Source organism: Danio rerio, chromosome 10 (genome assembly GCF_052040795.2).
Source record: "Danio rerio strain M-AB ecotype USA chromosome 10, GRCz13ab, whole genome shotgun sequence".
Taxonomy (NCBI): domain Eukaryota; kingdom Metazoa; phylum Chordata; class Actinopteri; order Cypriniformes; family Danionidae; genus Danio; species Danio rerio.
Genome location: NC_141030.1, coordinates 47,324,567 through 47,340,519, shown reverse-complemented (window position 1 = coordinate 47,340,519; position 15,953 = coordinate 47,324,567). Strand labels below are relative to the sequence as shown.

Sequence of the window (15,953 nt, the reverse complement as noted above, 5' to 3'; positions counted from 1 at the left end):
ACTTACTTAAACCTTTTTATGGCCGTTCAGGCTCAGTTTGTTGTCAGGTATCCCCTGTATTGTCCGTTCATCCTGCGACATCTGATGAATTATTTTTGGATTATGAAAAGACAATGGAGCCAGATGACAGCATTATGTGTCCTCGATTGAGTAATTCAGAAATTCTGAGTGACTTACCAGCCTTTTTGCAACATCTTTCTACTGAGAGACGTTTAGAGTTGGTCAGATTGATTGAGGATTATGTATGCCTTTTTTCAGATGTTCCTAATCAGACGCATGTTGTACAACACGATATTGATGTGGGGGATTCCCTTCCAGTGCGTCAGCGATTCTATAGAGTGCCGTGGGAAAAAAGGAAGCAATTGGAATCGGAGGTTAAGTATCTGTTGGAGAATAATTTGGCTGTTCCATCTTCTTCTAGTTGGTCATCTCCTTGCTTGCTAGTAAAAAAGAAAGATGGTACCTTGAGATTTTGTACCGATTATAGAAAATTAAATGCAATCACAAAACCTGATTCTTTTCCCCTTCCCCGTATCGAAGATTGTGTGGACAAAGTGGGTGCTGCCAGATACCTCAGTAAATTTGATTTATTGAAGGGTTATTGGCAGATTCCGCTGAGTCCGCGCGCCCGTGAAGTCTCTGCGTTTATTACACCTGATGGGGCATATTCTTATAATGTGATGAGTTTCGGATTGCGAAATGCACCGGCCACATTTCAGAGGCTAATGAATCGTGTGATAACTGATTTGGAAGGTTGTGCAGTTTACTTGGATGATTTGATTGTATATAGCGATTCTTGGGAGGAACATCTACGGCGAATTAGGCAGCTATTTGAGCGTCTGAAGGAAGCAGGGCTTACTGTGAACCTAGCGAAGTGTGAGTTCGCTAGGGCCACGGTAACCTATTTGGGTAAGGTTGTTGGTCATGGAGTTGTGCATCCCGTGAGTGCTAAAATTGAGGCAATTGACAGATATCCCCCACCCCGTACCAAGCGAGAATTGATGCGTTTTCTTGGGATGGTGGGATATTATCGGAGTTTTTGTAATAATTTTTCAGAAACCGTCGCTCCGTTGACCGATTTGTTGAAAGCGTCACGTGTGTTTGAGTGGAATTCAATCTGTCAAAATGCCTTTGAAAATGTAAAGGCGTTGTTGACAAATGCTCCAGTTCTTGCTGCGCCGCAGTGGGACAGACCATTTAAAATACATGTAGATGCGTGTGAGATTGGGGCAGGGGCTGTGCTCCTACAGGATGATGGTGATGGGGTGGAACGTCCAGTATGTTTCTTCTCCAAAAAATTTCTGCCTTATCAGATTAATTATTCTGTAATCGAAAAGGAAGCCTTGGCATTGGTTTGGGCACTCCAGCATTTTGATGTCTATGTTGGGGGGGGTGGATTGCCGGTGGTTATCTATTGTGACCACAACCCTTTGACGTTTTTGACAACTTTACAAAATCCTAACCAACGTTTAATGCGATGGTCTTTATTTTTACAGCCGTACAATTTGGAGATTCACCACATCAAGGGGAAGGAAAATATTTTGGCGGACGCCCTTTCTCGTGCACCGGTCTCTTGAAGTGATAGAGATATGTCGATTTGTGTCCTGTTTCTTATTTGTTGATGATTGTGTATTTTTTTTTTATTTTTTTTTTTATTTAACTTTTTTTGGGGAGGAAGGTGTGACGACCCCTTGTGGTCGTTTGTGGCTGGGGTGTGGGTGTCGGTCTGTGCATCTGTGTGTGTGTGTGTGTGTGTGTGTGTGTGTGTGTGTGTTGCAGGTCCAGCTGATTGCGCTGGGATTGAGAACACCGGTTTGTGATTGAGTTGCTCTGCTATAAATAGCGTGTTCGTTTCAGACGAGGAGAGGCTGCACGTGGAATCTGGTCACTTATCTTTCGGCTGGGATCGGTTTTGGACCTGATGGGCTAGCAACATGACCTTTGATAATAGTAAATAAATATATTTTTGTACCGCAATTGTACTCGACTTCTCCTTAATTGTGGTGACCGGTTTAGGTCATAACAGGCTGTGATTGGTCAGATGACTACTCTGATTGGTCAGATGGCTCTGATTGGTCAGATGACTTTACTTGGCTGTGATTGGTCAGATGACTCTACTCAGTTCTGATGTGTCAGATGACTCTACTCAACTCTGATTAGTCAGATTAATCTAATCTAATTGGTCAGACGACTCTACTTGGCTGTAATTGGTCAGATGACTTTACTCAGATCTGATTGGTCAGATGACTACTCAACTCTGATTGGTCAGATGACTCTACTTGTGTCTGATTCGTCAGATTAATCTATTCTGATTGGTCAGATGACTCTACTTGGCTGTGATTGGTCAGATGACTCTACTCAGTTCTGATTAGTCAGATTAATCTATTCTGATTGGTCAGATGACTCTATTTGGCTGTGATTGGTCAGATGACTCTACTCAGTTCTGATTAGTCAGATTAATCTATTCTGATTGGTCAGAAGACTCTACTTGGCTGTGATTGGTCAGATGACTCTACTCAGTTCTGATTAGTCAGATTAATCTATTCTGATTGGTCAGATGACTCTACTTGGCTGTGATTGGTCAGATGACTCTACTCAGTTCTGATTAATCATATGACTCTAGTTAACTCTGGTCAGATGACTATACCCGGCTCTGATTGGTCATATGACTCTACTTAACTCTGATTAATCAAATTAATTTATTCTGATTGGTCAGTTAACTACTTGGGTGTGATTGGTCAGAAGACTTTACTCAGTTCTGATTGGTCAGATGAGTCTACTCTACTCAACTCTGATTGGTCAGATTAATCTATTCTGATTAATCAGATGACTCTACTTGGCCGTGATTAGTCAGAAGACTTTACTCAGTTCTGATTGGTCAGATGACTCTACTCAACTCTGATTGGTCATATGACTCCACTTAACACTGGTCAGAAGACTCTACTCAACTCTGATTGATCAGATTAATCTATTCTGATAGGTCAGATGACTGTACTCAACTCTGATTGATCAGATTATTCAACTCTGATTGGTCAGATGACTTTACTTGGGTGTGATTGGTCAGAAGACTTTTCTCAGTTCTGATTGGTCAGATGATTCTACTCAACTCTGATTGGTCATATGACTCTACTTAACTCTGGTCAGATGACTCTACTCAGTTCTGATTGGTCAGATGACTCTACTCAACTCTGATTGGTCATATGATTCTACTTAACTCTGATTCGTCAGATTAATCTATTCTGATTGGTCAGATGACTCTACTCAACTCTGATTGTTCAGATAAATCTATTCTGATTGATCAGATGACTCTACTCAGATAGCCATACGCTACTTATGTATCCATCAAAAGATGCAAATTAAACTAAAAATAAAATTCGTCCTACTCATGTTCATCTGGGCATTTGTTTTTTCATCTCCAAAAATGCACATCAAAATAGGTGGACGGCAACATATCGAATAACTCTGTTTATCCTGCACTATAATCTCTGAACTTTGCCGACATTTTACAGTCACAAACATTCATATAAAGAAAAACATACCACACGAAACATCACATCCATAACACGAAACAGCTTTTCAAACCCTGCAGAACTGGCCTTTACCTGTTGTAGTAGCGTCCGCCCATCATGAACTGGTTGCTTGGTGTGGGGCTGATTTTGAAGCGCTGGATGGTCTCGGTGGTGCGGAAGTACAGTGAATAATCTCCAGGTGTGCTGTCCGATGGCCGCACTAAAAAACTGCCCACCTGCCCGACTGGAGAGAGAGATTTACAGGTGTTTATCAGGAACAACAGCTACTCTGTTTATTACTATACTGTACATGTTTCATTCTGACAGACCTGTCATCAGCAGGTTGTAAGCCTCTTGCTTGCTGATCTTGCCATGAAACCAGCTAAAACAATTATGAAAGATGGTGCATTAATATTATATGACACATCCATCAGAATATAAGCTGTTGTTTTACTAAATTCATATGGAATTTTGATAATGATAAATTCATGTCAAGCAAGCAAAACATGTTTAAAGCAATCCATTTGTTTGATTTTTGACTGACACACTTTTAAAAGCACATTTATTTTAAATAATCTGTTTGTTTTAGAGTTTTAATTTTATTATGGGCTTATTTTATTTTATTGTTTATTACTTTATTGTTATTTATTCTATTAATTATTATTATTAATAAGTAAAATTTTTATTATGACTTTGTATTAATATTATTATTTTGATTACTTTTATTAGCCACTGTTTCTATGAACTATTGTTTATTATTATTTATTAATGTTCTTTTGTATAATTGTTAATAAATGTTTGTATAATAAATGTTTTATTCATTAATATTTTTATATTTGTTTTAATAATCCTTTAATATTTTAATGTTAATGTTTTCATATTTTATTCTATTTAATTATAATTAATTATTTTATATTTTTATGATTGTTTATTATGTTTATAAACTATTGTTTCAATAAACTAATGTGTATTTTTATTTATTTAATTTATGATTATTATTTTGTATAACTTTATTTTATTATTATAATTATTCATTTAAAATTTAATTATAACTATGTATTATTAATTTTTATATTTGTTTTTAATAAACTTAATATTTCAATGTTAATGTAATATTTTATTCTATTTTATTATAATTATTTATTATTTGATAATTTTTATTATTGTTTATTACTTTTATAAACTTTTGTTTCTATAAACTATTGTTTATTATTATTATTATTTATAATATTTTATGCTATTTTATTATATTTATTTAATATTTTACAATTTTTAATCATAAATCAAGTGTTATTCTTTTATTTATTGCTCTGTCCTACACACTGTTAAACATAGGATTTGTTGTGGAATTAGAAAAGCTGAAAGAAGCTATTTTGTTTTATTTAGAGCTACAGGTAGCCAATTTTACATAATAGTGACTTATAAATCAATGCAAATTTTCTGTTTTTTGAATCCATCCAACCAATTTTCAGGAAAATAAGGCAATATACAATTGCATTTCTACTCAACTAAGAATCACACTTACGCTTTCCCCTCATGTGGATCTTCTTCACGCCCCTGTTAAAGAGTTAACAGAGACACCCTGTTATAAATCTACATACATACATTTGATATTTTAATGAAAAGATTTTTCAATACATTTCAACACATCAGCTTTAATTACTTATTTCTAATAACTGATTCAGCCTAAAGTGACATTTAAAGGCTTAACTAGGTTAACCAGGTAATGTTTGTTAATTAGGCAAGTCATTAGAAAACAGTGGATTGTTCTGTAGCTTGATAAAATGATTTCATATGGCGATAAAACATTACCTTGGCAATAAAAAAAACATATTAAAATATATATCTTTCTCCATAAGAACAATTTAACAGGAAAAACTGGGAGATTTTCCCATGCTCTGTTTAACAGCACTTGGAAAATATTAGAAAAATAATTACAAATTCCACAGGAGGACTAATAATTTTGCCATCAATTTAATGTAAACAGTGTTTCTACTCACCACCTCCTTCACCAGATCCTCCACTATGAGACCCTGCTCATCTGTCCGGACATTGGTCACCCACAGCCAGCCGTCCTCCAGTTCATTATGAACTATAAATGTGTCGCCTTTGAAGAAACTGAGAGCACAAGATCTCCAGTTATGGGAACTTTTATCCAACTGGCTTCAGAGGTTTGTGTCTGTATTTGCCAAGTCTTACATGCTCACCAAATTTGATTATTTTGAATATAGAAATTAAGGATGCACCGAAATGAAAATTCTGAGCCGAAACTAAATATTCTTATTAGACTTGAGCAAAAATGCCTTGCAATATATATATGTATGTATATATATATATATATATATATATATATATATATATATATATATATATATATATATATATATATATATATTTTTTTTTTTTATATATATATATATATTTTTTTTTTTCTAAGCAAAAGATTAAACTGCATCAATATACGTGCGTTTACTGTGTAGATTTTTTTGTATATCTAAACACACACATGCATGCCTAATATATTTGAGAAAATGTTTTTAATATTTAGATAACATATATATGTAACTGATGCAAATTATATATAAAATCTATTCAACATAAAATCTATGTATCTATTTTTAATCTATGAAAAAGAAATACAACAAAATAAAATATATATGCATAGTAATATAATATATAATATATAATGTATATATATAATGTAATATAGGTATAATATATAAATATAGGCTTTACATTAACACCCGCCAACCCGCCAAAAGTGGGTAAATTTCAGCTCTGGTGGGTTAGACAGACACCTCCACTGGCCACTTTGGCTGGTTGGAAATCTGCGACAAAGTGTAGTTTTCTTAAAAGTAGGGTTCAACAATAAGGATGGCCCAAAATTCGTGCAAAAGTGATTTGAGAAGCAGCACGACTGACAAAAATAATTGTGTTTGCGCGAGCAAAACAGCAAAAAAGAATGTAAATACCGAACGACAGGATCATCACTCGCGTGCATAGGTGATGTGATGTGATGTAATAGTTAAAAAGCGCACACACACACAGTTGAAGTCAGAATTATTCGCCCCCCCTGAATAATTTTTTTTCCCCAATTTCTGTTTAACAGAGGGAAGATTTTGTAAACACATTTCTAATCATAATAGTTTTAATAACTCATCTCTAATAACTGATTTATTTTATCTTTGCCATGATGACAGTAAATAATATTTTACTAGACATTTTTAAAGACACTTCTATACAGCTTAAAGTGACATTTAATGGATTAACTAGGGTAATTAGGTTAACTAGGCAGGTTAGGGTAGTTAGGCAAGTTATTGTATAACAATAGTTTGTTATGTAGACTTTCGAAAGAAATATACAGCTTAAAGGGGCTAATAATATTGTCCTTAAAATGTTTTACAAAAATTAAAAACTGCTTTTATTCTAGCCGAAATAAAACAAATAAGATTTTCCCAAAAAGAAAAAATATTCAATTTTTTATATTTTAAATATTTAAAAATAAAGAAATATTAAAAAAAAAATGACTCCAATATATATATATATATATTAATATAACACAATTAATTTTTGCCAAGCACGAATTATTTTATATTTTATTTCAACATTTTATTATTATTATTATTATTATTATTAATACTATTTTATATTTTCAAAGTAATTTTGTAATACTTCATACTAACCCAATAATTTAAGTTATACATGTTACCAATGTTACCATGGCAGCACTACATAAAGAATATCCTACTGTTGTGATATTTGATCACATTTAGTTTTTCCGGTGAGCATGTGTGATATACAAAATATACAAAAAAAAAAAAATATATATATATATATATATCTTTTTTTTTAATTAGGCCAATAATGTTGTGTGGGGGAAAATTCAGTGCATCCCTAAAAGTCATATTCCAAAACATTAGTCAAATCTAAAATATCTGTGTAATATACAATATATAATGTCAAATGCAATATATTCCAGAGAATGAAAGCTGAATTTACTCAGCATCTTCACTCCGGTCTTCAATGCTACTCTCTAAGCATAAACACCAGTGCAAGCTGAATAAATACATGACTTTACTTGTATATAATTATATATAATACAATTTATAGCTATTTCTTGTATATTGTAATCTACTCACCTGATCTCATCAGTTTCAGGCACTTTGGTGTACGGGAGAATGGCTCGCACCCTCCTGCGGTCTTCAACAGGCTTGCAGAACAAAATGATTATTTAAGATCTGCAATTTGCATCGTTAATCTTTTTGTTGTTGTTAAAAATTTATGCAAATAAATTAAAGTTAGCATGGTGTATGTACCTCTGGAGGGGCGACAGGTGATATCAGCTTCTCTCCTTTCAGCAGGCAGGACACGTAGCTGTAATAACCAATGAGATCCGACAGAGAGGAGAAACGACGGCCTCCGATATAATAATCTCCACACATTGCGATGATCCTGCAAACAATCATTATATATATAGTTGAAGAACAAATTTCCCAAGAAATATTTCCCAAGTGCTGTTACACAGAGCACAGACATTATTCAAAGGATTTCATATTATGTTTTAGGAGAAAGCCTTAATTCTTTCAGTTTGGCTGGATTAAAACTTAAAAATAAAACAGTAAGAACTGCTACGGTAGGGCTGTGCAATTAATCAAAAATTTGATTTCAATTTTGGCCTTCAACGGCTATGAAAAAACATGAATCCAGATAAAATGAATATTGCTTCATGTCCCGCCTTCATTCAAGCAGTCTGCATTCGTTCCTCTGCAAAGCGGTCTCACATAAAAATGAGTAAACACATGTACTGTAACATGACATTTGCAGCATGAGGCAGACTTAATTTATTGACCGACTCGAGTCATACAAGTTTTTATAACTGCTTTACAACTTTATGGGCTCCATTTTGACGGTCCATGCGCAGAGCGCAAAACGCAGGGCGCAAACGCTTTCAGGGCGTGTCAGGACGCGTTTTTGCTAATTTAAGGACGGGAAAATCTGCTTTGCGCCTCGGTGCATGGTCTAAAAGGGTTGAGTTTATTTTCTTAATGAGTTATAGGTGTGTTTTGAGAATAAAATAATCTCATCTCCCATTCCCTTTAAGAGCCAGCTGCATCGCGCCAAGAGCGCATTCGCCATTTACAGGACGTAAAGTAAGTCTAAGTGGAAAAAATGAGCATTTCACAAGCAAACAGTTCACAGTGTTTTAACAGAAAACTGTTAAACAGAGCATCTACTGCGTGAGAATGAGAGATAATGGATCACTTTCACTTTCGCTCTTGGATAGGGAAACCTTTACAGACATCAATTAGTCTATAAATAAATACTTTTGTTTGTTAAGCACAAATATTCATTTCAAAACTATTTCTAAATTCAGTTCTAATTTCCAGCAAACGAATAAATGAATAATAATAACAAAATGTGCTCAAAAACCTGAGTTATATCCTAAAACACATGCTGTGCCCCATATGGTCTAAAACCTGACAGGTGGGCAAATCTAAGCTTGTTTTTAATAAAACAAATATAAATATGGATATAATAAATAATACTGCTAATAATAATAACATTATACAAAAGCAAATTGTTATGAATGAACTGAAAAAGCCTCCCGAGATGAAGAAGACATAAAAGCAGTGATTTTTCATATTTATGTGGGCTAGAAAATAATGTTTTGTAATATTTTAATCCTTTATATTTATATCCTATATCTATTCTTATTATATACTATATATATCCTTAATATTTACATTTTTTCATATGTAAAGATATTTGCCTATTGCTCTCTTGTGTGTATTAAGCAGTGTGTAAGCGAGGCGCAACTCTGCGCTGGAGTTTAGACCGGGTTAGTTTTGGTCTAATGAAAAATCTATTATAGTTTCTCAAAATAGCAACGCGCCAGCGGTCCGCCTCAGAACGCCTCCTTTTTAGACCAGAACGCCTATGAGCGCACAAATGAGTGCTAATGCATTTGCTATTTAAACAACGTAGCACAACGCCTCAAAACAACTCTTGCGCCAAGCTGAAACTACCTAAAGACTACTGCGCCACGCCTTGCGCCACACTGCGCCGGGTGTATGATAGGGCCCTATTTCTGTATGTAAGGTTTGACTCTTCTAAAGCAAAAAAATACCATAATATGTTTGCAAATTTTGCAGAAACATGCTCAGTAAACATTCTTGTTTATCTGAAAAAATTGCGTTTTAACTTGTTTGGTCATTGATTGTTTTTAGTAATGTTTAAGTTGTTTAGCATGACTGATGATGCTTACTGTAAGGCGACCTTGGGTGTCCAGAAAGGCGCCATTTATAAATAAAATGAATTATTATTATTATTATTATTATTAAAAACAGCGCTGAAGTCAGATATTCTGCTTTGAACATGTGCGTTACGAAACACGACAGAAATGTAAATGCAGCCATTCAGAAGCACAGTATAGTGCACTCACTGCACTCCAGCCTAATGTTAAGGTTTATAACCTAATGAATACAAATTATCCCTCTTTAACATTATTGAATGTAGATGCTGAATCACTGATGTGTGTTGGTTTTCACTGAGTCACAGCTCTAAAATTCAATTTCAGACAGTTTATTTTATTTTCCAGATCTGAGGTGAACTATCTGCTGCTGCTTTCAGTAGTATGGCAATGAATATCATGTGAAATGGCATTCAAACTCACATTATGAGCACTTAACACTGAATAAAGCACATGAGGTGTACCTAAGCTGATCCGTTTTCTGTTTTTCACCTGTCAGAATTAAAAGCCGTTTCTAAAATATACATATCAGGTGTGGGTTATAGGACAAAAACTCCTTTTGTTATGAAAAATGTTCCTTTTCTTAGCGTGCCGTTGCTTTTATTTAGAACATGACTTAAATCAGCCTGTAGACTCGCTCCTGTTGGTGTCCTCAATCTGGCAACCCAAGCTTGCGTGTGTTTTGAACCAGGTGTGCAATGCCTAGTTAAACCTCTGCTTGTCAAATTTACATACCGCACCTGTAAGTTGCATGCATAAATGCTCAAATAAAAAATAAATAAATAATGTGTCAAAACATAGCACTTATTGACTATTAGTCTAAACAAAGACTTGAGAAGGAAAGGTCATGTGAAAAGGAAACCATAAATGGGATTGTTGTATGCGCAGCTCTTAAAGCAACGGTGCGCTATATTAATGCAGCCTTCATAAATATACACAAAACATTTTGATCATATGGGCCACTGATAATCACTTTGAATAATCACGATTACAATTTTAATTAAAATAAACGTTGGGGGGGGGATTGGCGCGGGCCCTTGATAATGTCTCTGGGGCCTATCTAATTGTATGGGCCCTCAGAATCGTCCTAACTTTTCCCCCTAGCGGCGCCCCTGTGTACGGTCATCATGGCAAAGACAAAAACAATTGTTTCAACAATAACTTTGTGCATAAAATTTGTCAAAAAAACCCTTCTCTCCATTAAACAGCACTTGGAAAGCATATGAAAAACAAATCTAATTTCACATCAATCATTTTGTCTTCAAAAAGACCCCAAGCTCATTAGTGACGGTCCAATGCCAACATGTGGAGAGGGATAAGCACACACCTGAAATGACTGACTGTGTTGGTCATACTGAGGAATGACAGCACAAATGATCCGGGTCTCCGGTCGCTCTCTCGGATGAGGTAGCTGCCGGCCGCTCGAACCTGATGCAAGCGCTCCTCTGCGATCATCCGGTCCAGCTTCCCATGATACCACCTGTCAAGACACAAACTCCACTATGTTCAATTCAATTCATCGTTATTTCTCTGGCGCATTTACAATGTAGATTGTGCCAAAGCAGCTTAACACAGACGTTATAGTAAACTGAAACCGTGTCAGTCCAGTTTTCAGAGTTGAAGTTCAGTTCAGTTATTAATTTTTATTCGCTTTTCCGGGGCCGGGCTCCTCTGGAGTGCCCGAGTGATCCTAAGAGCTATGTTATCGAAAGCTCATGCCCCTGGTAGGGTCTCCCAAGGCAAAAAGGTCTTAGGTTACAGGTCAGACAAAGTGTGGTTCAAAACTCCTCTAAAAGTACAACAACATCAAGGACCATGACATCGCCTGGCCAGGCTCAGCCGAAGGAGCGACGTGGGACCATCCTCCTGCAGGGGGAGCCGTAAGGGGCCAGTGCATTGTTGAATGGCTTTTGGTCGAAGGTTAGGACCACGACAACCCAATCGACACTAGATCAGTTCAGTGTGGTTTAATTTTCACTGCTGAAAGTCCAAACACTGAAGAGCAAATCAATCAATGCGCAGCTTTACAAGTCCCAGACGTTTTATGTATGATCTTGTCAAGATTATGTATGATCTTGTGTTACTTTAACACTAATGCATTATAAAGTTGCACTGTTATGTTATTTTAAATGTTCCTATTTGGCCTATTACACTTAGGGCTGCCTATTTTTTGTTATTCTGCGGCATTTATTTATATATACACACACACACGCACAGTTGAAAGCAGATGTTTACACACACTGTATAAAAAGGCACATACCCATTTAAAAAAAAAAAGTCAGATGTTAATGTGACTAAACTTTTTTTCTTTTAGGTAAGTTAGGATTATTACGTTAGTTTCTGTTATGCCTAATATTAGAATAATGAGAAAGAGATTATTTGAGAAATTGTTATAACTTGTCTTAAAGGTCAAGTCTTATTGTACATACAATAAGATTATTCTGCCTCTGTAAAAGCTCAGATGATGATGTCAAGGTTTTGGAAGTTTGTGATTGGCTAATTGACAACATTTGAGTTAATTGGAGCCACAACTGTAGAATAGTATTTAAGGAAAAGCTCAAACACACTGCTTCCTTGTATGACAACATGGGAAAATCAACAAGCCAGAATCAACAACAAAGCCAGATTACAGTTCGCTAAACTACACTGGGAAAAAAGACTAATTTTAGAGACATGTCCTGTGCGCTGATGGAGCTAAGATTGAACTGTTTGGCCATAAAGAGCATTTAGAGGACAAAGGGGAAAGCGCACAAGCCTAGAACACCATCCCAACTGTGAAGTATGGGGGCGGCAGCATCATGTTGTGGGGCTGTTTTGCTGTAGGAGGGACTGGTCCACTTCACAGCATAGATGGCATCATAAAGACAGAACTTTATGGAGAAATACTGAAGCAACATCTCAACACATCAGCCAGGACATTAAAACTTGGCCACAAATGGCTCTTCCAAACAGACCATGACCCTAAGCATAATGCCAAATTAGTTCAAATGCTTTAAGGACAACAGAGTGAATGTTTTGGAGTGGCCATTACAAAGCCCTGATCTCAGTCCTATAGAAAATGTGTGGGCAGAGTTGAAAAAGCTTGTGCAAGCAAGACAGCCTACAAATCTGACTCCGTTACAGCAATTCTGTCAGGAGGAACGGGCCAAAATTCCTGAACACTATTGTGAAAAGTTTGTGGAAGGAGACCAAAAACATTTGACATTGAAGTTATACAGTATAAAAGCAAAGCTAAAATAAAATACCAAGGAAATGTGTGTAAACTTTTGACTGTCTAGAAATTAATTAAAAAAATTCTAAAAAAAAATAAATAAATTCTCTCATTATTCTGGCATTAAAATGCAAATCATTTAGGTAGGGCAGTGTCAATTCCTGGCCAATAATCAATTCCTGGCCATCGGATATTGGGCATGGATATATATATCTTAAGATCTTGATTTTTTTTAAAGTATTACATCGCTTTGTAAAAGTTTATTATTACCATTTGTTGAGTGTCCCCATACAGTTTGATAGAGTGCTTTGACCCGGAAGTCACTTTGCGTGACGTAAAGAAACAGATAAACTTAAAATGAACAGTGTTTGATCATTTTCAAAGTCTAACAATATTCAGAAACAGAAACTGAATAATACAAATAAAAACAATTTAGTAAAATGTATCGCTATTAAAGTTACAAATGATACAATTTCTTATGCATAAATTATTTTAAAATCCTCATACAGTCACAGGCCTCAAAAACACATGCAAATGTTGAATAATAATCCAGACTCAACATTGTGTAATCTGCGGTGTGATTATTGCGACATCGATACCGAAACCATATATTGTGCAGCCCTAACTTATAGACATTACCTTATATACTGTCCACCCTAGAAAAGTCATTAAATTATCTGGTTTTGACTAATGTAGGTGCCTTTTGTAAAGCTGCTTCAGAACAACAACTATTGTAAAAATTGCTATACAAGTGAACTTGAATTATGTTGAATTAAACCAAAGCATCACTCACTGATTGGGAGGCGGCGCGGTGAGGGTTAAGACAATTTCCTCATCCTCTCCAATCTCCTGCACATCCAGAGTATCCCCTTCTTCAACGATGCTCAGCGGACGGAATGAAGGTGCTGCCAGGCACATTTCAGGACTCAAGGATGCGGACGGTACCCATCCAACAGCACCTTTATGTTGAGGATCTGACATCCCTCTGCCAACTCCTGAAAAAGATCCCAAAATGACATGTCCAGCACTAACACCAGCTCCCTTTGAGGCAAACATGACTGTTCCAGGTCTCGGATCCTTGCCAAAGATGGAATACGTGACTGTGGGAGGCTGTTTAGGTGGTAAAACTGTGGTGTGGATGGATAAAGCTGATCCTAGGTCTGAGATCTGTATCCCTTGACCATCACAGGCTGGTAAGTGGGTGTCCCCGTCTGCTCTGGTTATGCGGGGCACCATTGAAAAGGGATCAGGCTCCTTGCCTCCACCATGGGTTGCCATCATTGTCAACCTTGTGACGCTGACAATAAAAGCAGGCAATATTCAGGAGGGTTTCCCCCCCTGAAACTCACAAATACACCTTTACTGTCTTTTCTGGGACTTTTGCCTTTTATTCAGTCTGATGTTTTGGTTTTTAACACACGAAACAAAGATTTAGGTCTTCACAGTGTGATATTCTCCTCATCTGAAAATAGTAAAGAACACAGTTAATGAAATTCTGCAATATAGTTTAGAAATATCAATGTTTTTATTTTATATTGATATACATAAGAGACAAAAACATGAAAATAACAGATTAAACACAATGTCAGAGATAAATACACTTAAAAATAAAAATATTAGTAACAAAATCGGGTAAATATCGTGATAATGACACAAAGAACAGTCCCTAAAACAGGAAAATTGGGATTAGCATCTTGAAATTTATCTTTGCTCATAATGATGTTCACGCTTCACAAGGATGCTAGCGGATTTTTTTTCACACGTAGTTACATCACACTCTTATTAATTGGGGATAAACATCAAATCTACGAGGATCTGTTAAACCGCGTTTCAGCAAGGTTAATACTGAAACGCCGCATTAAATCAAATCTGCACACAAATGACGGCTATGTGCGTTAGCTCGTTAGCTTGGCATAGTTTTGGTCTAGTTTGACACCACAAAGTGCTGCGTTTGAGGGTTAGTTGAGCGCTTAGGCGTGTTTACAGTGATGCGGGAGTGTTAAAAGTAGGTTAAGATGATGTTAATGAGTTGTTTTGTTACTTTCGGTTCACTCACTTTAGATAGTTTCATGATGAGAGTTGTGTTGTGAAGTCTCGCGCAGGCTCGCGCCCCTCAAACACTCCCACCACACGTGAACGCGCCCGCAAACCTCCTGTCCTAAATCCCTAAACACTAACAAGAGAGCACGGCGAGTTAAAGTGTTTTGCTTTTATTACGGTGTTTTAAAAAGCAGTTGATTCAGATTATCATATATTAAACGTCCTGAGGTAACAGTGTCTTTAGAAACCGTTATTAATATATTTTTAAATCAATTTCTCAGTGTATAAATCCAGTAATTTGTGTACATTTAAACAAAACATTTTTTATTAAACAATTTTATTCTTTAAAATAAGTGTTTGGTCACCTAAATTTTTTTAAGGAATCGAATTAATACATTTAAAATCAAACGACTTGTTGCAACAACAACAAAAAATCTGCAAAGAAATTCAACTAAAAGTTATATATATATATATATATATATATATATATATATATATATATATATATATATATATATATATATATATATATATATAATATATAGCCTATGTTTCTCTTGATTCGTCACGTTTGTTAAAATTTTGTTTAATAATTTCGCTTACACATTAATTAGGGTGTACTCTTTTTTCGGACTGATCTTAAGTCTATTTGATTGTTAGATTAGTTTGTTTTGGCTCTGGCTCTGACTAATCTAATGTATATGCATAAAAATTGTAAAGCATCCTGTATAAAATATTAATTCAAACAGAAGCAGAGGTCTCTGAGGGGGTTTGACTCATGAGGTCTACTTATTAGCCTAGCTGTGCACTGTGTGTATTCATTATTGATATTTATCCATGAATTATCAGAACTGATCCCTGTTGAAAAACTGCATACATGGTGGTAAGGTATATGTTTAGATGCTATAAAACAACATCAAAACATACAGTATAACTAACCAGC

The 15,953-nt window shown here is 35.6% G+C and overlaps 1 protein-coding gene across 2 annotated transcripts in view; it reads right to left on the bottom strand.

The window, feature by feature from the left end:
- rasa1b (RAS p21 protein activator (GTPase activating protein) 1b) overlaps positions 1-15,095 on the bottom strand; it is a 47,955-nt gene extending 32,860 nt beyond the window's left edge. For both annotated transcript variants that reach the window (XR_015501491.1, XM_087271281.1), the window contains exons 1-9: positions 15,027-15,095; positions 13,764-14,432; positions 11,087-11,239; positions 7,826-7,961; positions 7,649-7,719; positions 5,510-5,627; positions 5,035-5,066; positions 3,839-3,891; positions 3,603-3,753 (exon numbers count right to left, since the gene is read on the bottom strand). Coding sequence is in view for 1 of the 2 variants with exons in the window: in XM_087271281.1 (XP_087127407.1) it covers positions 3,603-3,753; positions 3,839-3,891; positions 5,035-5,066; positions 5,510-5,627; positions 7,649-7,719; positions 7,826-7,961; positions 11,087-11,239; positions 13,764-14,251 (1,202 nt within the window). In the remaining variant the exon portion in view is untranslated. The remainder of the gene's footprint in view (positions 1-3,602; positions 3,754-3,838; positions 3,892-5,034; positions 5,067-5,509; positions 5,628-7,648; positions 7,720-7,825; positions 7,962-11,086; positions 11,240-13,763; positions 14,433-15,026) is intronic.
- Positions 15,096-15,953: the final 858 nt, after the last annotated feature.